General features: G+C 44.9%; 1 protein-coding gene across 5 annotated transcripts in view; it reads right to left on the reverse strand.

Moving 5' to 3' along the window:
• LOC124135372 (integrator complex subunit 8-like) overlaps positions 1-25,976 on the reverse strand; it is a 43,789-nt gene that overhangs the window by 16,107 nt on the left and 1,706 nt on the right. For 3 of the 5 annotated variants that reach the window (XM_048399036.1, XM_048399034.1, XM_048399035.1), the window contains exons 4-17: positions 25,374-25,500; positions 15,727-15,771; positions 12,963-13,103; positions 8,860-8,925; positions 7,939-7,999; positions 6,777-6,947; positions 6,138-6,230; positions 4,301-4,934; positions 3,518-3,654; positions 3,038-3,151; positions 1,810-2,017; positions 1,452-1,561; positions 1,178-1,262; positions 252-382 (exon numbers count right to left, since the gene is read on the reverse strand). In XM_048399036.1, coding sequence (XP_048254993.1) covers positions 252-382; positions 1,178-1,262; positions 1,452-1,561; positions 1,810-2,017; positions 3,038-3,151; positions 3,518-3,654; positions 4,301-4,934; positions 6,138-6,230; positions 6,777-6,947; positions 7,939-7,999; positions 8,860-8,925; positions 12,963-13,103; positions 15,727-15,771; positions 25,374-25,500 — 2,123 coding nt within the window. The remainder of the gene's footprint in view (positions 1-251; positions 383-1,177; positions 1,263-1,451; positions 1,562-1,809; positions 2,018-3,037; positions 3,152-3,517; positions 3,655-4,300; positions 4,935-6,137; positions 6,231-6,776; positions 6,948-7,938; positions 8,000-8,859; positions 8,926-12,962; positions 13,104-15,726; positions 15,772-25,373; positions 25,501-25,976) is intronic. The other 2 variants (XM_048399038.1, XM_048399037.1) reach the window with 1 other exon arrangement.

The following is a 25,976-nucleotide window of genomic DNA, read 5'->3' on the forward strand; positions in this document are numbered from 1 at the left end:
GACAATCCAGGGACTGATATCATGAGCATCGATCCACATAATTGGGACACGATGACATGTGTCAACTAAGTCAGCAAGCCTGATCACCCGATCCTGTTAGTCGCCTTTTACGACAAGCATAGTCGCCTCTTACGGCAAGCATGGGTTGCTGAAGACCTATTCTACCCCGGAATCTTCACCGGTCTCGGAGATATATTTGATATCAAAGACACGTGGGTGATCTCTTTCCGCTACACCCCAGGTGTAAGTACCGTTATCTTGAGCAGGAAGCTGATGAAGGAGTCTCGAGGCAGCATCCCTTGCTGGGAGTCTCTGTGCATGGCGCTCTCCCGGCCACTGCTGCTTCGCTTGTGCTGCGTCTTGGTCTGGAAGATCTGCAACACTGGACACCACAGGCGGAGTCAACACCTGGTCATTGGTGGGACCTAATGCCACTTGGAATAGTATTTCAGTGATGTAACAGCATGTCAGCTTTATATGGAAGGCAAGCTCAAGATGGCTCACATTTACATCTCTGGTGAGTGTGTGAGTGAGTGAGTGATATTTCAGCAATTAAACGGCAGGGGACACACACATTCTATCCATGTCGGGAATCGAACCTGGGTCTTCGGCGTGACGAGCAAACGCTTTAACCACTTGGCTACCCGACCACCCCTCAACTCTGGTGAAAGCCACCGACATGGGTATGGTGCTGACAGAGGAAGAGTCATAATCACAACAATTATAGAATTCGAACCCATGACCAGCAGATCCTGGCAAGGCTAAGTGATGCCACTCTCCACAGTGAATTGCAGCATTGCAGCCAGAATTCTTTTTCTGGTAGAAATATTTTAAAATTATATAAAAGTCACTAATTATTACAGGTATTACAGTATGTGACGTTAGGCACTTGTCCGAAGCCCAAGTCTAGTAATAATCTGTTTGGTCTAGTAAGCTCAGATAACAGTAGTCAACATAATAACAGTAAAATTTCGGGGTAACAAACTAAAAAGTTTTTGGCATACATTGAGAGAGTGAGTGAGTATGTTTTTACACCGCTTTTAGCAATATTAGCAATATCACGCCGTGTATACCGTAACCATGGCTACTAAATACCTTCATTATTGAAATAACTATGATATTACTTGTGATATTACACAATGAGCCATGTGACGGCTACAGTGTATGTTCCGCTCACCTGCATCCCAGAGGTCCCGGGCTGGTTTCCGAGCGGTCCGGATGACTGGCAGCTCCTTGCAGCAACACGCCAACAGCCGACTCAGCTGAAAAGAAATCAGTTACAAAATCTAACACTTTTCACCAAATACAAATTTTAAGACAAAACACATAAAGATGATGGAATATCCACTAGATTACCAGGTCGCATGTCATGGCAATGCATTATGAAGGGGGAGATAACTCCTGAGACATTGAAGTCCCAAAACTACTCCCTTTGCTGATCTTGCACTGACCTCAATATATCCGTTTGCGGTGTTCTCCAGGTTACAGAGGTAGTCCCAGTCCTTGATGTTCACCAGGAACGCCGTGCACTCCTCCAACACCTCCTCACTCGGCTGGATTTCTGAATGACACAAATACCCAATATAACCAACCAATACACATGTAACCCATACACAGCTACCCATGGTTTATCTGGAAACTAGAGCTTTTAGGTGAGTGAGTGAGTGAGTGAGTGAGTGAGTGAGTGAGTGAGTGAGTGAGTAGGTCGGTGGGTGTTTGGGCGAGTGAGTGAGTGGATGGGTAGGTTGAGTGAGTGAGTGAGTGAGTGAGTGAGTGAGTGAGTGAGTGAGTGAGTGAGTGACAACCTACCCTGTCCTAGTCTGATGGTGGTCAGACAGGTCTTGGTCTTCTTGACTAGGTCCTGAAGCGTGCAGCCCTCTCCAAACGTCTGGTTGAGGTCGTACTGACGGAGGTCAGCCAGCAAGGACTGCCAGCGCACATGTTTTGACAGGACGTATGACAAATCGCTGACCACAGAGTCTGCCACGGCAAACAGCTGGCGTGCTCGGTCAAATATCTGGACAATGAATGATTACTGCCTGAGGGCTGGAGTCAAATAGGACATATCTATGTGTTATACCTGAATCTTGTATGTGAAATTGCTTTGCTCCCTTTTCATGTTTAACATTCAAAATATATGGTTGGTTTGTTGTTTAACGCCACACTCAGCAATATTCCAGCTATATGACGGCGGTCTGTAAATAATCGAGTCTGGACCAGACAATCAAGTGATTAATATCATGAGCATCGATCCACGCATTTGGAATCGAAGACATGTATCAACCAAGTCCGCGAGCCTGACCACCCGATCCCGTTGGTCGCCTTTTACGACAAGCATAGTAGCCTTTTACGGCAAGCATGGGTTGCTGAAGACCTATTCTACACTGGAATCTTCACGGGTCTCAAATATATGGCATAATCTACATTTTACTGTTTATAAGGCAGGGTTTTACGTGACGCACAAACGTGCATCCAGAAAATCTCGATTTTGACATATTGAAGAAATGATGTCAATTTCAGGTGCTGTGTCAGGCCTTAAGATTGGACGCAGAAAAAGAATAAACTGCGTCCTGAGGGGCGCACAACAATATTCATTGTACCAAAAGTGCATCAAGAGCAGTTATGGATATCTATTACTTCATCCATCAACCATGACCACTGTCCACATGATCATTGATTCAATCCAGCCTCTTTAGGTAATTATCAAAACGTACAGTACATTACTCTACAGGACCCTCATATTGCCTGCAAGGACCCTTAAAATTTTATTGGGGGTCCCCTGGACCCAACTCTTGTAAGTCATGGTAGACCCTGATAAGATAATCAATTTTGAAACAGTGTGGCATATATTTTAGTTTATTATAAAAACGTAGATTTTTACATAAATCAGAAATAGGAGGACATATTTTACATTTCTACTGATATGATGTGGCATAATATGCTAATAACTGGTAATTGATAGGACTGCCTCTTTCCAAAGCCTTTAATAATGAGTTCAAAGGGCTACTATAAACCTTGACCATGACACTGTACTCACCTTGACCTCCATACAGTGCCTTGCCTTAGACACAAGGACATAGACAAATGGTTTCTGCATTCCGTGGTGATTCAGGCCATCAATGAGCTGGCGGATCTCACGAGGAACCTTCCACTACAAGTAACCAGAACACCAGAGCTAAACATGATTCCAACTTTTCACAAATGTACATCCTTCATGGAGAAGAACAGTGTTTCAGTGATTGTGTTGATTCATGTTACATAAGTAACACACAGACTGCATATATTGTGCTATTGTCCGGGACAAAATAAATACAACATTGCTAATAAAGGGACAAGCATTATAAACACAGTAACTATCTGCCTACCGAACACAGCAATATCCTTATCAGTAGAACATACAAACTGTAGAAAAGGGAAGGTTATTTCCATGACAACATGTTAAGGTCGAGGTCAAGGTCATGGTCATCATGGTCATACACACGTTTGTAGGACGTTTTGTATCAGGGCTCTAGCCTACCTTATCGTTGAACTGCAGAAACTGTGGAAAACGCCAGTTTCGGTTCCCATGAAGGTCACTGACAACGTCTCGTAGCAGGCCTGGGTCGTACAAGGTCAACAGTTTTCCCTCAAGGTCACTCAAATTGTAGGTTGGTTCTGTATGGGATGAAACTTACGAAATAAAACACTTACATAGTTTTACTGACAAGAGCCTGTCAGAATGTCCATACCAGGGTAAAATGAGCTGGTCATTATTATCAGTATTATTTATCAAACTTTATCACTGCCTCATTTTCATACTATCTTGTCTAATGCTTTTGGTAACAGAATTTCATGAAAACCTGATTCCTTCTCAATATTATTATTTCCGAAGCCTGTGGCTGACAACTTTTCCGTCAGGCTGCATGAAATTTTCCTGCACCTGCCCGACTGTCTGCTAGATAATTTCAAGATTACTTACATTTTCAATTTTGCAAAAACTCGTAGATTCTCAAATTTGCATCATTTCAATTTAATCAACAATGATCAAGTTGTGATTTGTCTCCTAGTTTTTGCGATTTTTCAATATGTATAGTGCCTGAATGAGGGCAGGTAACTTTGAAGATGGGCAGGCAACATTTGTGGGTCACCTGCCCAACTGTCTTGTTGGGTTTTAAAATCATATTAAACACTGGATAAAAGACTGGAACCAAAAGAATAAACACATTTCCATCAGTACATAAGGTGCCATTAACAAGAACTGACAACAATTACAAGGCAGTTAGCCTGTTGCCAGGACAACAGGAGCCATGATGAGACCCACCCCGAGATGCTGGGAAGCTGGCAGAGGATCCCCCTGGGTCCTCGGAATCGAAGTCCTCCAAGTACATCTGCTCCCCCTCGTCCCCCAACGCCATGTCCATGCACTCCTCCTTGTCGAAGTACGTGGCCAGCTCACTCCCTAACACAGCATTGGTGAACCCAGACTCCGGCTCCGCCAGCTCTATCAGGTGCTGGATGAAACACTTGAGGTTAGCTCTCTGAGAGAAGGAGGCGCCCTTCATTGCCCTGCTAATGGTCATCACTAAGAACATTGTCACACTCTGGTCTGCCTTCTCGAGAGCAAACAACACCGGTGACACCAACGCTTTCCCCTCCATCACACCGCGGACAACGTTACATATGCACACCTTGGTGTACAACACTTCACATCCCTTCCCTGCATGTAGGACGTCATCTTCAAGACTGGTTCGGTACAAAACACTCAGTTCTTGGCTGACATTATCGTCAAGGAGGATGTCAATCAGGCCTTCAAAGTTGTTCTTTCTGGAGTTTTCTGCTCGTTGGAATATGCTGAGTTTGTGTGGGTCTGTAACAATCCCCAGTAGTGAAGAGCAGCTGATGAGGTATCCACGTAGTCGGGCAGTGTCAATACTGATGTAGATATGTTCTTTCAGCTGAAAGAGTGAGTGAGTGAATGAGTATGGTTTTACACCGCTTTTAGCAATATTCCAGCAATATCACGGCGGGGGACATCAGAAATGGGCTTCACACATTGAACCCATGTCGGGAATCGAACCCTGGTCTTCGGCGTGACGAGCGAACGCTTTAACCACTAGACTACCCGACCGCCCCTCAGCTGAAAGTAAACATTGTTACAGTGACTCCATCATCACTGCTTTGTATACACTACATTCCTCTAACACCCAAGATGCAGACTTCCGATACTGAGTGCAAGAGAGAAACCATTGAGCTCTGAGACCACAAAAGAAAATATTTCTCTGGGCTACATGTGCCTTGTGGAAGTCTGCTCTACAGATTTTTTGACTATCAAGCAATGGTGGGGTTGGCACAAAGTACATGCACCGAATCAGGATCCTCTTACTTCCATGAGTAATAAACGGCCTCATGTCATTAGACTAAATAGACACACATCACAATACAACAAAGCTGTCGCACGTGGTCTTACAGGTGATGGAGGAGGTAGTGCATACAACTTGCCTGCATGTCGCTGCTTGTACTTGCCTGGACTTTTAGCAGTTTTATCCAGACACATGATACTGACACCGAGCTGGCACTCAGCATTATTCCAGCTATATGATGGTGGTCTGTAGATAAGCAAGTCTAGACCAGACAATCCAGTTATTGATATCATAAGCATCGATCCACACAATTGGGATACGATGACATGCATCAACCACGTCAGCGAGCCTGACCACCTGATCCGATTAGTCGCCTCTATCTCAAGCATAGTCAACTATTATGGCAAACATGGGTTGCTGAAGACCTATTCTACCCAGATCTTCATAGGTCCTTTTTGGAATGACGCAGCCAGGGAATAAAACCATGGATCTTACACTCTTCAGGCAGACACTCTTCACAACATACACCATGGAACATCCATGAAGTATTGAAAATACAGCGACTCATACAGCGACTCATACAGCTCTTCCTTCTCATATACACATACATCCTATGAAACTGATCTCTACGGACAAAGGAGCAGAATACATTTACTTGGATAGCATATTCCCTGACCCAAAGTCTCATAAGAGTGAAATAAAAATGCATGCCAAAGTTTGTTATTTGATAGCAGTGGAAGGACATGTGTTTGTCACAGATGATATATAACGTCAGGTGTTTCTCCATGTCTGGCTCACCTTGTCATGGATAGTTTGGCACTGTGTAAACAGTTCGTAAGCTCTCTTGTATTCCTCTTGGTGGAACAGAACGCACCCCAGGTCATAGCACACCTGAAACAGTTTCCTCATATGTAGGCTCCCTGATGAACCAGCTGTTTGTTTGTTTGTTTGTTGTTTTATGCTGCATTCAGCAATATTCCAGCCATATGACGGCGGTCTGTAAATGACATGCATCAACCCAGTCAGCAAGCCTGACCACCCGATCCCGTTAGTCGCCTCTTACGACTAGCATAAGAGGCGACTGCTTACAATGGCCAAGGGACACAACTGTTAGCATCACGAAAACTACATCTCACCTTAGCCAAATCCAACACAAATACTTACTTCAGCACTTAACATGCTTAATGCTTGAAGAAAGACACTGGCTTCCATCTTCTCACATTTCCCTCCCAGTTCTAAGAATGTTGTGAATAAAAATTTTCGGGGAACAAAACTATCTCTGGATTTGAGGGGGGCCAAAACCATTTGTGTCAGGTTATGGATAATTATGTTTGATTGCTTGGTTGTTTGAACCTTTTGATCAATCACCAATTAGTTCAGATAATCGGAATACCATACAACAAACCTGATATATCACCATCTTCACCAAACTCTCACCTGACAGCGGACTTCCTCAGGGGGGATAACTCTGCCCTGGTTCCAGTCATACTCCACTTCGGTCCTTTCACTTGGGACGTTGAAGCAGTTCGGGGTCGGCATGGACAGCGTTTTGTTGGTCTGCAGGAACCGCTCCAGCATCTGGATTGAGTTGGACAACTCACCCTTAAGCTGAACAACACAGGAAGAGAGTGAGTGAGTGAGTTGGGTTTAACGCCGCTTTTAACAGTATTCCAGCTTAATGTGGGAGGAAAGCCCGAAGTGATGCAGGTCTCAGATGTTTACCACTTCGGTGAAACCCACGAGCACGGGTATGGTGCTGACAAACCAAGAAACATAATCGGGGCGAACTGGGATTCTAACCCACAACCATAGGTTTCTGGCGTGCCCAAGGGACGCAACTCTGCACAGGGAATCGCGGCGCCTTAGACGACTGGGGCCCCACAGGAAGAGACACTTAGGAACATTCCACATTATCACACATGACAGACACAGGGTCTAATGGGCAGCCGTGGTGGTATTCTCCCCATGGAGCTGAGAAAGCAGTCAGGATGCACAACGATCTGTTGATCATGGTAAAACGTGGCACCATGCAGAGTATAGATGACATCAAATTCAAGTCTTGAATTCAATATGGTGTCAGTCCTGTTTGTGACAGAAGCTTGAAAAAGTTTATCTGAAAATATTTTAATATTTCAATCAAGTTATATTCTTGCTCTGTACATAAACTGTTAAAACTTGTTAATCAAGACACCAACTGTGCTCTTTGTGGTGATTCCCCAACTGTCTAGTCACCAGTGAATTATCAATCAGTGTTATCATGTTAACAGATCAATAGTCAAACCCACTAGTTGTACAGCTCACCAGTGAACCAGATGTTATCAAGGAATCTGACTGACACTGACTTAATCCATGGCCACCAAGACTAACACCAAGAGGCTGCCTGCTAACATGGTTACCCGTTCAAATTCTGGAGCTAATTCATTATACTTGTATTTGTGTCCCTGTTTCAAGGTGCTTGTGCCAAGACACTGGAGCTGTGAGTCAGTTCGTCAAGTTTTAGTTCAATGTGCATGCCCTCCATGGAAGGTGGTGTTTCCTTGTTGTCAGAGTCAACATTCAATCTCTTACTACACTGACATGTTGAAGGCATCCCACTTACCCCGGTACAAATGGCCTCCGTGGCAGCAGCACAGGCCTCTGCGGGGTCGATCTGGTCAGCTCTGTAGGGGAATAACATTCAGCATCAGTGTGGATCAGACATACATCTGTGTGGTTCAGACCGACATCAGTGTGGTTCAGACCGACATCAGTGTGGTTCAGACCGACATCAGTGCAGTTCAGATGACATCAGTGTGGTTTAGACGGATATCAGTATGGGTCAGACTGACAAGTCTATTATTACCAAACAGTCTATTCCATAAAGTACTTCATACATTCCAGTTGAGGATTCAATGGGGATTCTTGGTCACCATAGATGTCATGTAGCCAGTGATTGTAGTAGCATCCGACCGACACAGGGTGGTGCCACATACACATACATAGTTATTCATTACTACATGCTTGTCTGGTCCAGAATAAATTACTTTACTTCCAGGCACTACACCCGTGAGTGAGTGAGTGAGTATGGTTTTACGCCGCTTTTTGCAATATTCCAGCAATATCACGGCGGGGGACACCAGAAATGGGCTTCACACATTGTACCCATGTCGGGAATCACTACACCCGTGAAGATTCGGGGTAGATAGGTCTTCAGCAACCCATGCTTTCCGTGAAAGGCGACTATGCTTATCGTACGAGGCGACTAACTGAATTGGGTGGTCAGGCTCGCTGACTTGGGTGATGCATGTCATCATATTCCAACTGCATGGATCAATGCTCACGATGTCAATCACTGGATTGTCTGGTTCAGACTCAATTATTTACAGACTGCCGTCATAGCTGGAATATTGCTGAGTGCAGCGTTAAACAAGAAACAAAAAATCTTTCAGGCACTCACTCACTCATTCACTCACCCATGATCCAGATACAACTCACTCACGTGTACTCCTTCACTCACTCACTCAGTCACTCCGGTACTCACATGGTGAAGACGTGCTGTCTCACGGGTCTCGAGGGGAAGCTGTCCTTCACTACAGACTGCACACACCTGAATACAATCAACAACAGTATCAACAACAACAACAACAAAAACAGGGTTTCAGATGGCCGTTGGTCATCTGTCATAGACCGATAAAATTTCTATTTGACAGATGGTTTGTTTAAGTTGTCGGACTTTTGACCGATAGAAATGCTGAGAAAGGGGTCACACATGTCATAATTTCATGATTAAAACATAAATACAGTCGTGCCTCGTTCATACGGACACTTGCGTCATTTCACAATTCGTCCGTATAAACGAATTTCCGTATAACTGAAACCAGCTTTTTACTGGAAGAGTTACTTCCCTTCAATTATGCAACTCATGACAGATGACAGAGCAAACAGATACATCCACTCAATCTTTATTCATACATGTTTCAAAAAGTCTGTCATGGAAGTTTGAACTGTCACCAATTGTTGATTTTCCTATGGTATGTCCAAATTCAGTGCCATAATGCTTACTGATGGTTTCTAAACTTGCTGACGGGTGTTTTTCTTTAAACAGACAAATTTCCCTTTTTTTGCGTGCTGTAACTGCGTGTCGCTTACGTTTCGCTGGTTGACAGGCCATATTTAAGCAACTTTGACCTCTGACCTCCATAGACGCCATATTTATCGAAGGGGATTACATGTACAATAAACAAGCTCGTCTCAAACATAACTCAGTGTCACTTGTTTAATTGACTTCTCACGAATCAAAGGATTACCACCAGCGGAAGTGAATTGTCCGGATAAGTGAGACAATTTTGTGTGCATTTCAGTGTTTTGTGTATGAAAATGACCGTCCGGTTCCGGAAACTGAATTTCCGGATATACGGGTAAATTTATATAGTAATTATTTCGTTTTGAATGAAAATCGTCCGGGAACCGAGGTTTCCGGATATCAGAAGTCCGTATAAGTGGGGCATGACTGTAGTAAGGGTTATTCCACAAACGGTATCGATTTTAATCATGTTAATGACCAATGAAAACTGAAATGCTCTCATAAAGTTTTGTGTCAATCAAGAGAATGTACAGTACACATATTGTACTGTTTTCGATTAGAGCTTTCAGCATCATATATATGCCTTTATTATTCATGACACAATACTATTATTGTCGGATCATAGGTTTTCGGACATCATACCTTTTCTATCACAAATACTTGCACAATAACGAGGGGTGTGGCGTCACACAGAAATTGTAAATACTCAGAAGATGGCTTGTTTGTTTGATAAAGTTGTCTTTTATAAGTGAATGAGATGTTTTACAGTTGTTTATGTGATAAGCGAGAAAACTATGAACGTTTCTTCAGCGTCCGAAAACCCATAATACGGGGATATATGTTGTATTATTGTCTTATGTTTGCAATGTTGTTGGGGTTTTTTCAACAAAAGGTAAGTAAGTACAAGGTAAGTTTTTTTCAATATGCTTCAACATGGGGACAGTTGTCCTTGTGTCTGGGGGATGGGGGGGTGAAGTTTATGGCAGTACTGCTCCCAGATCCTGCGAGTAGCCGGACGCGTGGAAGCTATGCCAGATTTTATTACAGTACTGATTTAACCTCGAAATTTTACTGCATCCGCCATCTTTGTTTATTTAACTTATTGACTTTTGCCACTAACTTATTACATTTCTTGGGTCCAAGTCATTGACCATCACTGAACAACAGCATCAACAACAATTGTTATTAACTTCGAGATTAACCACTTGGAGAACAATATTTATTAAATTCACAAATATATACACTTTAACTTTCAAGCCTTTCATACATCTTGGATAATATTCATAAATAAATGAAAGACGGACTAGAAACAAGTGTTTTCTTTCCCTGCACAATATAACCAGGCTTGTTATTACTTGGAAGTGAGAAGGGTTTAAAGCCACTTTTAGCAATATTCCAGCAATATTCCAGCAATATTCCAGCAATATCACACCGGGCACACCAGACATGGCCATAACACATACAACCCATGTGGGAATAGTACCCAGGTCTTTAGGAGGACGATCAAACGCTGTAACCACTCAGCTACCCAGTAACATCTATTAAAGGTGTACTCTCATCTATCTTTCTCACCATCTGGGATAAATGTGTACAGAAGGTGTACTCACAATCAGTTATAAAGGCGTACTACCACATAAAGGTGTATTCACCATCTGTGATAAATGTTAACTACCACATAAAGGTGTATTCACCATCTGTGATAAATGTTAACTACCACATAAAGGTGTATTCACCATCTGTGATAAATGTTAACCACCACATAAAGGTGTATTCACCATCTGTGATAAATGTTAACCACCACATAAAGGTGTATTCACCATCTGTGATAAATGTTAACCACCACATAAAGGTGTATTCACCATCTGTGATAAATGTTAACCACCACATACAGGTGTATTCACCATCTGTGATAAATGTTAACCACCACATTAAGGTGTATTCACCATATGTGATAAATGTTAACCACCACATTAAGGTGTATTCACCATCTGTGATAAATGTTAACCACCACATAAAGGTGTATTCACCATCTGTGATAAATGTTAACCACCACATAAAGGTGTATTCACCATCTGTGATAAATGTTAACCACCACATACAGGTGTATTCACCATCTGTGATAAATGTTAACCACCACATTAAGGTGTATTCACCATCTGTGATAAATGTTAACCACCACATACAGGTGTATTCACCATCTGTGATAAATGTTAGCCACCACATAAAGGTGTATTCACCATCTGTGATAAATGTTAACCACCACATAAAGGTGTATTCACCATCTGTGATAAATGTTAACCACCACATAAAGGTGTATTCACCATCTGTGATAAATGTTAACCACCACATAAAGGTGTATTCACCATCTGTGATCAATGTTTACCACCACATTAAGGTGTATTCACCATCTGTGATCAATGTTAACCACCACATACAGGTGTATTCACCATCTGTGATAAATGTTAACCACCACATAAAGGTGTATTCACCATCTGTGATAAATGTTAACCACCACATTAAGGTGTATTCACCATCTGTGATAAATGTAAACCACCACATTAAGGTGTATTCACCATCTGTGATAAATGTTAACCACCACATTAAGGTGTATTCACCATCTGTGATAAATGTTAACCACCACATACAGGTGTATTCACCATCTGTGATAAATGTTAGCCACCACATAAAGGTGTATTCACCATCTGTGATAAATGTTAACCACCACATACAGGTGTATTCACCATCTGTGATAAATGTTAACCACCACATTAAGGTGTATTCACCATCTGTGATAAATGTTAGCCACCACATAAAGGTGTATTCACCATCTGTGATAAATGTTAACCACCACATAAAGTTGTATTCACCATCTGTGATAAATGTTAACCACCACATAAAGGTGTATTCACCATCTGTGATAAATGTTAACCACCACATAAAGGTGTATTCACCATCTGTGATAAATGTTAACCACCACATTAAGGTGTATTCACCATCTGTGATAAATGTTAACCACCACATACAGGTGTATTCACCATCTGTGATAAATGTTAACCACCACATTAAGGTGTATTCACCATCTGTGATAAATGTTAACCACCACATTAAGGTGTATTCACCATCTGTGATAAATGTTAGCCACCACATAAAGGTGTATTCACCATCTGTGATAAATGTTAACCACCACATAAAGGTGTATTCACCATCTGTGATAAATGTTAACCACCACATACAGGTGTATTCACCATCTGTGATAAATGTTAACCACCACATAAAGGTGTATTCACCATCTGTGATAAATGTTAACCACCACATAAAGATGTATTCACCATCTGTGATAAATGTTTAACAACACATAAAGGTGTACTCACCATCTGTGATAAATGTTTACCACCACATAAAGGTGTACTACCATCTGTGATACAGGTGTACTACCATGTGAAGGTGTACTCACCATCTGTGATAAAGGTGTACCACCATCTGTGATAAATGTTTACCACCACATAAAGGTGTACTACCATCTGTGATACAGGAGTACCACCATGTGAAGGTGTACTCACCATCTGTGATAAAGGTGTACAGCGAAGGCGGCCGTGTCGGACAGCGATGCAATGTCAGGGTCGTTCATTCCCTCCAGCTTCTCTCCCAGCGTCATCTTCAGCAGGTCCAGCATGAGAGACTTGGACACAGGGAGCGGCACACTGAGTCAGGGGAGATAATCCATTACTACACAGCTCCACAAGGTGACCACAGCAAGTGAAGTATATGCCCTTCAGGTATTCTTTTTCAATAAGTGAATATACTGATGGTAAAAAACTTTTCAATTGCCAGTTATTTATGGACCATTCCTGGATCATGTGGATACACAAACCTGTTCATGACTAGAAACAAATGGGAAAATCAGGGAGAAAAACTTAAATGGAAATAAATATCAGTTGATTCCAAAGACCAAACAATTAACATGATCTGGCCAAATCACAAGAATCATAGTGAGTGAGTGAGTATGGTTTTACGCCGCTTTTAGCAATATTCCAGCAATATCACGGCTGGGGACATCAGAAATGGGCTTCACACATTGTACCCATGTCGGGAATCGAACCCGGGTCATCGGCGTGACGAGCGAACGCTTTAACCACTAGGCTACCCGACCGCCCCCCACAAGAATAATAAGTGTTTATACAAATTACTACATTTAACTCAGCATTAGATGGTATGCATGGAAATATATAATGTTTTGAGTTTGTTGTTTAATGCGGACTCCAATATTCCAGCTATATGACACCAGTCTGTCAATAATTGAATCTAGACCAGACAATCCAGTGATCGACATCATGAGCATCGATCTGCGCAATTGGGACAACGATGACATGCATCAACCAAGTCAGCCAGCCTGACCACCTGCCCCTGTTATTCGCCTCTCACAACAAGCACGGGCTGCCTAAGACCTATTCTAACCCAGATCTTCACAGGGGGAGGAGACGGTGGTGTAATAGTAAGTCACATAACATGTTTAACTGATACATCAAGCAGATCCCTAACTTATGTCCACAAATCAGCTGTTACAGGGTAAAACATTGAATAGTTGCTGCAACTGCTATATAATCAAAACATTAACTGTCAACAATCAAGCATGTCTATCAAAATGTTATTTCTTACCACTTACCAAAATTATTGCTGACTTGCTTGGTATAGCCAAACAATGATAGAAAACACAAAGAATCAAATATTTCCTCAAATACACATATTGTATATAGAGTTTGTTTGTGTAGAGTTATTGTTTAGCATGCTTAAAGCACAAATCATTGTGAAGTTACCATGGTTACAGGAGAAAAGTGCAGATCCTGAAGTGCATTTTCAGAAACATGAGAAACGTAACACGTTGGGTTAATGTGTTGGTTAGTAGGGTCGGTGTGTCAAAGTCAGGCTGTGTAATGTTTATTTGGGCTACACAGCACTCAGCAATATTCCAGCTCAAGGTGCCCTTGACTGTGAGTTTGGGCCAGGTAAAGATGACAGACAGTCAGCCTAGCCACATATCCAATATATACTGAACAACAAAAGTTCCTGTGACACTGAATAAGATTTAATGCAAAGTTATGTTTTTAACCAAATCTGAAACAATTTTGGTTTGCAACACATAAAAGACTCCTGTAAGTGTTCAAATGGTTTAATTTGCAATACTGACTTCAGAAAATTGGTGATTTCATAAAAAACATGAACATGCCAAAATGTCAATTTACAAATCAATAGCGTGTGTGTCCACCTCTGGTTGCAATGCAGGCAACACATCTTCGTCTCATGGAATGGACCAGGCGCTGCACAAAGTCCTGTGGGATATCTGTCCACATCTGCTGGAGCATGTTTCGAAGTTCCTGGAGTGTCTGTGGAACATGTTTTTGACGTCGAAGGCGCCGATCCATCTCATGCCACATGTGCTCGATGGTGAGAGATCAGGGGAGCGAGCTGGCCAGGGGATGACATTCACGTTGTTTTGTTGAAGAGAATACTGAACAAGTCGAGCAATATGAGGCCAGGCGTTGTCATGTTGAAAGGTAATGCCTGGGCCATGACGACCGAAAACGGTAGAACAACAGGGCCGATGATCTCGTTGCGATAGCGCTGTCCATTGAGATTGGTGTTTCTGTGGACGTTAAATTGTCTTGCAACATCACGTTGACTCGATCCTGCTTCAAGCATACCAATGGCTCGAAGACGTTTATTTTCGGACAGGCGTGGCATTTCGTAATGTTGAATAATTGCGTAATTTTGTTGTTTTTCTGAGTGGTTGTTGTCAGCACAATGCTAAACAAGGCATATGGAATCCCGTTAACGCACATGTTTTATACCCATTCTTGGGTAGTGAAATAGCATGGGGCTTGCATAAAAGTCAACTTTTGCATGGAACGCATACTTTTCTGTAGCAGATGCGTTTTTGTGACTTGATTCCATGCATGTACTACAATATTGAAAACCAAACTTTACTTGTTTGAAAAATACACTAAAATATTGGTGTCACAGGAACTTTTGTTGTTGAGTATAGTTGCCCCTCATAACAAGCAACAGGACGCTAGGGACATATTCCAACTTCGGTCCCTACTGGGGGTTACATTCTGTACAGCAATAGAATATGTTTGTTGCTTCACATTGTTTGACTCAGCAAAATTTCAGCTATATGACGACGGCCTGTACATAACCCACTCTGGACCAGACAACCAGTGATTGATATCATGAGCTACGATTCACATCGCTTGGGACCTTGTCTAACCCAGAATTCCCATGAGGCAGTATTAGAATAACACCAACAGTGGGAGTGCAGGGGCTTACACTGTAATTCGCAATGCTCCACTACGTCTTTTAGACTGAGAAATGCTGTAGAAATGACAAGATGTCCAAAGAGTAAAACTACAAAGCAAGGCCACAATATGATACATATTATGATACCTACGTAACAATACGATACGTATCGCAATACACATATTTACGTCAAATTACGTGGAAACTTCTTGACTATAAATATTTCAGAGCAGGTTCCAAAGAAGAAGCAAGCTGCAGACACATATTCGTGACAGTTATTTTTAACAGTGAACTTGAAAACATTTTGCAATATTTGACTGACAAAAGTGCTTGGGTGGGCGTCATTAAATGAAAAGTAGGTAATCTATTTTAACAATTGTATAGTCTTGTATTGATACCGAAACAATGTATCTTGTATCGTATCGTCACTTGAAAACTTTTACAAACCTGTAGAGGTTATGAATTCTCTGATGAAATCCTCCTTGGGGCACTTATTGCATTTTCCTGGCTCAAGAAAATCTACATGACATAGTTGTAACCATTTTCCTTAATAAAAATTGTTACCACACAAAAAACTTTGTTTTTGTATGATATACGTCCACCCTTATGGTGCCTCACCCTCCACGGCGCGTCACGCCAAGGGAAGCAACTCTCACCCAAATCACTTTCCATATGTCTAATGCTGACGGAATGTGGGGAGGCGGGTGGCCGTGCCCCAAGGAGGATTTCATCAGAGAATTCATAACCTCTACAGGTTTGTAAAATTCTCTTTCAGATTAAATCCTCCTTGGGGCACTTATTGCATCAAGATAGACTCCTAAAGATAATCTAGGAAGTGGCATCCGTCAGCAACAAGCGTGCATAAATACATCGTATTTTGATTATTTCAATGAATAAACAAGTATTTGTCACAGAGTGACGAAATATCCCCCGCCATATACACCATAGTACCAAATATGAAGACAATCCAGCGATTAGTTCTTGAGATATTGTGGCAACACCGTTTTCCAACTCCAAAAACAGATTTGCCTGCTGTGACCTTGAAAATGGGGTCAGGGTCACCAAATCTGACAGGTGTATGCGGTGTCTGTATATACACTATAGTTCCAAATATGAAGACAAGCCAGCGATTAGTTCTTGAGATATTGCGGCAACACCGTTTTCTAACTCCAAAAGCAGATTTGCCTGCTGTGACCTTGAAAATGGGGTCAAGGTCACCAAAACCGACTGGTGTCTGCGGTGTCTGTATATACACCATAGTTCCAAATATGAAGACAATCGAGAGGTTTAGTTCTTGAGATATCGCGGCAACACCGTTTTCTAACTCCAAAAGCAGATTTGCCTGCTGTGACCTTGAAAATGGGGTCAAGGTCACCAAAACCGACTGGTGTCTGCGGTGTCTGTATATACACCATAGTTCCAAATATGAAGACAATCCAGTGTTTAGTTCTTGAGATATCGCGGCAACACCGTTTTCCAACTCTAAAAGCAGATTTGTCTTCTGTGACCTTGAAAATGGGATCAAGGTCACCAAAACCGACTGGTGTCTGCGGAGTCTGTATATACACCATAGTTCCAAATATGAAGACAATCCAGTGTTTAGTTCTTGAGATATCGCGGCAACACCGTTTTCCAACTCTAAAAGCAGATTTGTCTTCTGTGACCTTGAAAATGGGATCAAGGTCACCAAAACCGACTGGTGTCTGCGGAGTCTGTATATACACCATAGTTCCAAATATGAAGACAATCCAGTGTTTAGTTCTTGAGATATCGCGGCAACAAACAGGTGGGACGTACGGACGGACGTACGGACGGACGGACGTACGGACGGTCGTGAATACTATATCCCCCGCTTCGCGCTTTCGCGCGGCGGGGGATAACAAGAGTTCAATAAATGGAACCAACCTTATCGTGAGGCACCACCGTCGAAAGGCAGGGGCTGGAGACAGGGCGTTATCGACCATACACAATGAAAAGAGCCATTCTTTGTGGCTTATCATATCGAGAACTCGAGACACACACACCCCCCACCCCACCCACTTTTTTGAACAAGTGATATTGGGGGCACAGATCACGAGAGACTATAAACCCGCACAGAGCTAGGCCAGAGGGTCCCCGTAAATCGAAGGAGTGCATGTGCAATTACGATGATTATCGAGTAGTAATGGCTGGTATTGTATCGACCGTAGAAGATAAAATCCGGACCGTTACTGAACAGTGTTATAACCGGTCCGGGCGGTCTAAAATCTCGAAGGCTCAATCGGCTAGAGATGTAGAACTTTGCCCAGTTCGGAGAACTGACTGACCAAACCGAGCACGCTCGCTTGAGTGTTTGTCGAGTTGGTAATGTTTGATGAACGTGCTCGGCTGGCTCCAAATAGCCGCGGAGCAGATCTCCTCAATGGGCAGAGCCGCAGCATACGCTTGTGTCGTAGCCACTGCTCTAACCGAATGAGCCTTCAACTTGGTAGGGGGGTCCCTGCCTTGAAGTGTGTACGCCGTACATATAGTAGAGACTATCCACCGCGAGATAGTTTGTTTGCTCGCAGGTGAGCCAGCCTTCCTACCGCCATAACAGCAAAATAGTTGATTATCCTTACGGATACCCTTAGTTCTGCTGATATAGGACTTAAGGGTCCTGCGGACATCCAAGACATGAGCATGTCTTGTAGTGGTCCCCGACGAGGAAGGCTGTGAAAGAGCAGGTAGCTCAATAGGAGCCGTCACGTGGAAGGCGTGTGCGACCTTAGGACGGTAAGAGTCCGGCAGGCGAATACTGACCCTGTCCCGGTGAAAGACAGTTAGTTCGGGATCGGCTGACATTGTGTGAATGTCGCCTACCCGTCTGCCGGACGTTACCGCCACAAGGAACGCCGTCTTCCAGCTCAACAGCTGAAGAGAGAGAGACGACAGATCCCGAAAGGAAGGACCGGACAGCCAATCAAGAACGATTGACAATTCCCAAGGGGGACTGATCCGCCGGACAGGCGGTCGGATCCTGTCCACACCTGCTAAAAAACGCTGCACTAATGGGTGCGCACCCAAAAGTGCCCCGTCGACGGGGACGTGAAAGGCAGCGATAGCTGTAGAGTACCCCCGGACTGTCGATGCGGCCAGGCCGACATCTAGTCGCGACTGGAGGAACTCAAGTACGGCTACGAGATCTGCAGAAAAGGGATCTGCAATCCTTCTATCGACACACCAGCGCGCATAGCAGGCCCATCTATCCTCGTACTGAACGTTTGTCGAATCCCTCCGCGAAGCCAGTATTGTGTCTGCAACTCGTGCAGGAATACCGCTCTCCTGGAGGCGATTCCGGACAGTGGCCAAGCCACCCACTGAATCCTGGGATTCGGGTGGAGGGCCTCGTTCTGGGATAGGAGGTCCAGTCGTAAAGGTAATAGAACAGGAGGCTGAGCCAGAAACCTGAGTATGACTGGAAACCAACTCTGCGCCGACCAAAGGGGTGCCAGGAGCACAAGTAGTCGCGCAGGCTGAGTGGCTAGCTGAGACAGGACCTTGGAAATCAGAGGTACTGGGGGGAATGCCCACAGTATTCTGTCCGTCCAATCTAGCTGGAAGTCGTCCGGTGCCACCGACCTCGGGTCGGGGACTCGGGAGCAGAACGTTGGTGTCTGGTGATTCACCCCAGACGCAAACAGATCCACCTGGAACGACCTGTATAACTGGGAGATAATCCCGAATATCCCCGGGTCGAGCCTCCACTCGTGAGGAGCGAGGATCCGGCGAGACAGAGCGTCCGCACGGACATTGTCTACCCCCGGGAGATAAACAGGTAGCACCCTGATAACGTGTGAGTCGCACCATAGGAGGAACTGCCACGTCTCTTGGAGAAGCGACGGAGACACCGTTCCCCCCTGCTTCCGGATGTAAGTCATCGCCGTTTGGTTGTCCATCTCTAGACGCACCACTTGGCCACGAAGCAGATCCAGGAAGCGTTGGAACACCAACCTGACCGCTCTCAGTTCTAGCACATTGATATGCAGTTTGATCTCCTGCTGGGACCATAGTCCCGAGGCAGTGTGATTGTTCAGAACGCCTCCCCAGCCGGAGAGTGACGCGTCTGTTTGAACTGTGAGAGACGGCACGGGAGTGTCGAGGGGGAGCCCCGGGACAGATTCCCGACCTCGGTCCACCACTGAAGGTGTGCATTGAGCCACTGCGGAGTCTCGAGAACAGTCTCGAGATCTTCCGAGTTCACCCAAAGTCGACGGAGCGCTTGTTGAATGGGTCTCATTCTCAAGCGCGCCCGCCAAACCACATCCACTGTCGCCGCCATGTTGCCCAGTAACTGGAGCCATGTACGAGCAGTGTGACTGGCTGACAGAAGGAACTGGGAAGTAACACTTCTGACCTTGGTAATGCGATCTTGTGACAGAGATACAAGTCCGCTCACCGTGTTGAAATTCGCCCCTAGGAAGACTAGATTCTGAGTAGGGCTCAGATCTGACTTCTTGAGATTGACTATCCACCCTAGAGTGATCAGAATATCTATCACTTGTTGTGTAGCTATCTGACTCAGGGATTGCGATAGAGCTCTTAGTAACCAGTCGTCGAGGTACGGATGGCAGAACCGACCTTTTGACCTGGCCACTTGGGCGGGAATCAACATCAGCTTGGTGAACACCCTCGGGGCCGTAGCGATCCCGAATGGTAGAACCCTGAACTGATAACACCTCCCGTCGAAAGAAAACCTGAGGTATTTCTTGAACTCGGGGTGTATGGGTACGTGGAGATAGGCGTCTTTTAGGTCTATTGACGTTAGCCATTCTCCGGTCTCGACAGCTGAGATCACCGAGCGCAGTGTCTCCATCCTGAAGGACGGTACCTCTATAAGTTTGTTCAGCCTTCTCAGATTGAGAATAGGCCTGAACCCTCCGTCTTTTTTGGTGACTAGGAAATACGTCGAGTAGAAGCCCTCGCTTTCCTGTCCCACGGGAACCGGTTCGATCGCAGCCTTCATAAGAAGTGCGTCGACCTCGGCACGGAGGAATTCCGCCCTCTCCAGGGTAGCAGGCACCGGAGTGTGCTTTATCCCGGAGAAGGGGGGCGGATGATGTTTCCACCGAGGCAAATGGCCATCCCTTAGAGTGGACAGGGTCCAGGGATTGGATGTGACTGTCTCCCATTCCTGCAGGAATAGAGCCAGTCGGCCGCCTACGGGGACATCCGGCTTGAGGCAGCGGACCCCGGCTGTCGGCAGTTCGAAAACATGCAACCGTGGGTCCGCCCGGGGCACTTCGGGCGCTAATGGGAACCCGATGGGTTCCCGGCCCCCCGAAAAGGCTGCTGGCCTCGACCAGCTGCCCTGCCCCGGCCCCTGCCTCTCTTGCTCCTCCCGGCGCCCTTACCTGAAGGAAGCGGCTGCTTCCAAGCAGGTGCAGACTTCTGACCCGGCGCGTCAGCGTAGGAGGAAGCAAGTGGAGAGGTCCGCTTACGCGGTTTAACGCATGGTACCTCCAACAAGGCCTTAGAATCCTTGATGGAGGCATACAACTGTGCGGCCTCTCGGACCACCTGCTGAGCCCCAGGGAAGAGGGTGGCACCCATCTTATAAGGCAAAGCAAGTAGATCCTGGCGTGTGGAAGCCGAGTATTTGGATACCGACATCCACAGCCTGCGCATGCCCATGACTGCGCACATCATCTGCGAGGCACAGCTACGAATAGCGTCCCTCGCAAGATGACTATGTACCTCCGTAAGTTGCGCGGCCAACTCTGAAGAGTCGGCCGGCCCCTCTCCCGCTAACTCCCTCTGTACGTCCGACAGATAAGCGGAGTGTACGGACACCCGGAGCTGCTGACATGCGTTACGATATTGCTCCTCGAAGCAAACGTAAGCAGCCTTCAGCTCCGTACCGCACGCGGGAAAGGGTGGCAACCGCCGGCCCTGCTTGACCTTAGCCAAGTTGGGGGTCGAAGACCCCCCCAGGGTAACGGAGGTCCAGACGCATTCGTCCACCACCGGTACCTCAAAATCACCATCCTCTGCTAACGGGTACCGCTTAATAAGTTCGGGCAGGTCGAACTTCCTGCGGGCACCCGACAACAGAGGGTTGATGACTTCATGCACCAATGAAGACAGAATACGGAGTCGCACCTGGGGCGCCTTGCTCGGAGCAAAAGCGTCCCCCGGGAGGTGGAACTCAGTCGGATCCGAATGGGGCATGGGCGCAGCCACCTGAGGCAGTACCTGGACAATCTTGTCCCGTACATGCCTCAACGAGGAAACGAAGGAAAATATTCCCGAGGTCTCCGAGTCGTCTCCCCCCTCCTCCATCCACTCCTCCTCTCTCGATTCCGAGCCGAAATTAATCGACTCTTCCCCGAGAGAAGAGGCAGACGAAGTCGGAAGGGGACGCCCGAAGGCCTGGGCCTTCGCATCCCCGGGCTGCACCCGGCCCGAAGCCGAGTCCCGGTCCCGAGGTGCCGGGGGTTCAAGGGAACCCACCTGGCTCTGGGCTAGAAATCCGCTAGAGGAAGCCTCGGCCTCGGAAGAGGCGTCTGGCTCCGCTAGGGAGAACTGTGCGTCGGTAGTGAACGGGCCAGTGCCCGCCACCCCTCCGCTGGGGAGCGACCTCGAGCCGGCGCCGAAGCCCGGTCTGAGTTCGTCCCCGAGACCAAGTGGCCTGCCTCGGCCGACGCCGGGCATATCACAAGGTCTCGAAGCCGCGTCCGGCGCCGACAACGGGGAAGGCTCGGTCTGCAACTCCTCTCGGAGCTGAGACTTTACCTCCTCCATCATCGACGCCATCTGCGACCTCAACAAGGCAGAGATGTCTGCCAAAGACGGTGCAGGAGAGGGTGCAGTGATTGTGACGGGGACCCTAGAGCCTTCTCCCCCGGCCCCCGGGGAGGGAGCGGAGGAGACAGTCTCAGCTGCCTTTTTACCCTTTCTTACTTTTTTAGAGGGGGGCGGGGCGGTCTTTGCCGATCTAATGTCCACCCCCGCCTTCAATAGACCCTTAAAGTGTAAGAGGTCCACATTTCTCTTTTTCTGCGCCCGTGGTGTGAATGCAACACAGATCGGGCATGACCCATCGTCATGCCCGTCTTCGGCCAAACACTTTATGCAAGCATCATGCCTGTCTTGGGGGGGAATCGAAGCCGAGCACCCCGTACACAGTTTGAAGGTCTGTAAAAAAGACCGTAATTTTTTAGTTTGGCGGGAAGGGTAATAAAGTGTATCAGTGCGATTGAAAGATCGGAAAGATACGTGCATAAATTGTGTAACTAGAAGCAAAGGCGTAATTTAGAATGCGATTGGTAACGCGATACTAATAGCCAATGTCGTAGTATAATTATAACACCAAAGTGGGAGTGTTACGCGCGAAGGTGTAGAAAACCCGTAAAAAAGGTAAGTGTAATTTAAAATAATTAACACACCACCTTGGGTTTATTTAAAGGAAAAGATTGTAGGCTAAAGCCCGATGATATAGATTAAAAAACCGAAGCCGTTTTTGATGGCCCTGGTGTTACATGTATCATACGTGGCACTACAAAATGGACGCTACGACGGCCTTCATTTCAAAGGTATCGTACACGTGTCACATAATTACAACTTTATAACTTTACAATGCGAGGTATTACGCCTTTGCATGAAAGAAATGTACCATAATACAGTTTGGTCTGCCATGGTTCTTGTACGAACGATTATCTTGTCTTTATTTTGTCTTGAAAAAAACAGCACGTCTGTCTTTGTCAGATGACATAAGGAAAGTGATTTGGGTGAGAGTTGCTTCCCTTGGCGTGACGCGCCGTGGAGGGTGAGGCACCATAAGGGTGGACGTATATCATACAAAAACAAAGTTTTTTGTGTGGTAACAATTTTTATTAAGGAAAATGGTTACAACTATGTCATGTAGATTTTCTTGAGCCAGGAAAATGCAATAAGTGCCCCAAGGAGGATTTAATCTGAAAGAGAATTGAGATGCACCAGTGCACCAATGTATCATTTCACCCCTACAAGATATTGCTTGCAGCTCCATCAACAGCTGTTCATAGTGTAGATGTCTACCAGGTAAAGGAAGTAGCGTAAGACATGCACATTTATTGACCACTGAATACAGACATGAAACGTTGATCATCTAAGCATGATTAGTAAATTGAGTAAATATTGCTAAACATTGCAGCAAGCAGCATTCACGCTCTATCATGGCTTGTAGGAGTGAAACGATACAGCAAAGTAATGATACAATACATATCAAGATACATAGGTCACGACACGATATGTATCATGATACGTATATTTACGTCAAATTGCATGGAAACTTCTTGACAATAAATATTTCAGAGCAGATTCAAAAGGAGTGAGTGAGTATTGTTTTACACATCTATTCCAACAATATCATGGCGGGGAACACCAGAAAAGGGCTTCAGACATTGTACCCATTTTGGGAATTGAATCCGGGTCTTCGTCACGACAAGCAAATGCTTTTACCACTAGACCATGTAGACTACCCCACCGCCCAAGGTTCAAAAGGAAAAGCTAGCTGTAGACACATGTTCATCAGGGCAATTTTCAGTTGTGAACTTGAACACTAATAACAACACATCCTGCTACATCTCACTGCCAGGGATCATTAAACGAGTATGCGCAATCAACCAAGTCACAAAGTCTGACCACTCAATCCATAGTTTGCCTCTTCCATTGTGTTTATTTGTTGTTTAATGCCGCACTCAGCAATATTCCAGCTACATGACGGCGGTCTGTAAAAATTCAAGTCTTGACCAGACAATCCAGTGATTGAAAACATGAGCATCAATCCACACAGTTGGGATATCATGACATGCATCAACTAAGTCAGCGAGCCTGACCACCCGATCCTGTTAGTCGCCTCTTACGACAAGCATAGTCGCCTTTTACGGCAAGCATGGGTTGCTGAAGACCTATTCTACCCCGGATCTTCCAACCAGCATAGATTGCTGGGGACCTGTTTTAACATGGAAGCCCCAGGGGCAAGCATCCCCATGGGGAATTGGTATGGTTAAAACAGCAGGATGTCGTATGTTTTGTTTTGTTTGTTGTTTAACGTCACACTCAGCAATATTCCAGCTATATGACAGCGGTCTGTAAATAATCAAGTCTGGACACAACAATCCAGTGATTGACATCATGAGCATCGATCTATGCAATTGGGATACGATGACATGCATCAACGAATGTACGGGTCAGATCAAGCTCATGGCCTCTATAGTCAATCAACCATCATTTTAGCCCCATTTTTTCACAATTAGCCTTAATGTGTGGATTTGGTGCATTATCAATATGCACATTACTGTTATCATGTATGTAAATCTTGCACATATGCTTTGAAAAATCCAAAATTCAAACTTGTGTATATCTTGAATGTATATATATATGTCATACATATAATGAAATGGGTCAAGGCTTCCCTTCCCTCACTACCATTAGTTACAAACGACAATAATAATCACATTTGGACGACTCTGGGATGCTTTAATCACACTCACTTGGGTCGCACTTGGGTTGGCCTGTCACAGTGATTAAACACATTAGTGTCAAGCACTTAACTGAGTACATTTTACATCTGTGACTGACTAAAGCTGTTGGCTACATTATGTGTACATAGCATCAACATAATCATAATAATCTTGATAATGGTGACTGAATGAAAGTGCTAGCCTCGTCCTCACCCCTTCTCCAGGATGCTCATATTCCACTTGAGATGTGCAGCTACTTTGAGAGCCAGTGTTTTCAGAGCCACAACCTTCTTCAGGTGCTTGGGGGGGATCACCCTCATTGCCTCTTCCAGGTTTTCATCTGCAACAAGCAGGGAGGACGTTAACAGGAGCATTGAGAGAGTGTTGTAGTGTGATGGTAATAATTTAAGATGCTACATTGGCAATTTTGCAGCTATAATTGTTCCTTGCAAAGAATCAAGCGAAATGGACACAGGTCATATCTGCTTAGTGACAGGACAAGGGTCATTATTTGGATGATTCTGTGACGTTAACCCACTTACAGAGGATCCGGATATAGACGAGATGCCACTCCAGGGACTTACCTAGATCTTCTCAGAGGCTGATATTTATCCCTGAAGTAAATGTCAGTAATAATTCCCAAATTGGAATTATAATTTGCCAAATCATATTATAGTAATAACTGATGTTATTTCTTTACAGAGGTGACTTGTATTTCACTGACAACAGGACCAATAAACAAGAAGAGGCTTTGATGTTTAGTTTTACATTTTTCGTTGAATGAAATATTAAGACAGATATACCCCTTAATTTAAG

This window comes from Haliotis rufescens, unplaced genomic scaffold (assembly GCF_023055435.1).
Source record: "Haliotis rufescens isolate VD_foot unplaced genomic scaffold, xgHalRufe1.0.p SCAF_19, whole genome shotgun sequence".
In the NCBI taxonomy this organism is placed as follows: domain Eukaryota; kingdom Metazoa; phylum Mollusca; class Gastropoda; order Lepetellida; family Haliotidae; genus Haliotis; species Haliotis rufescens.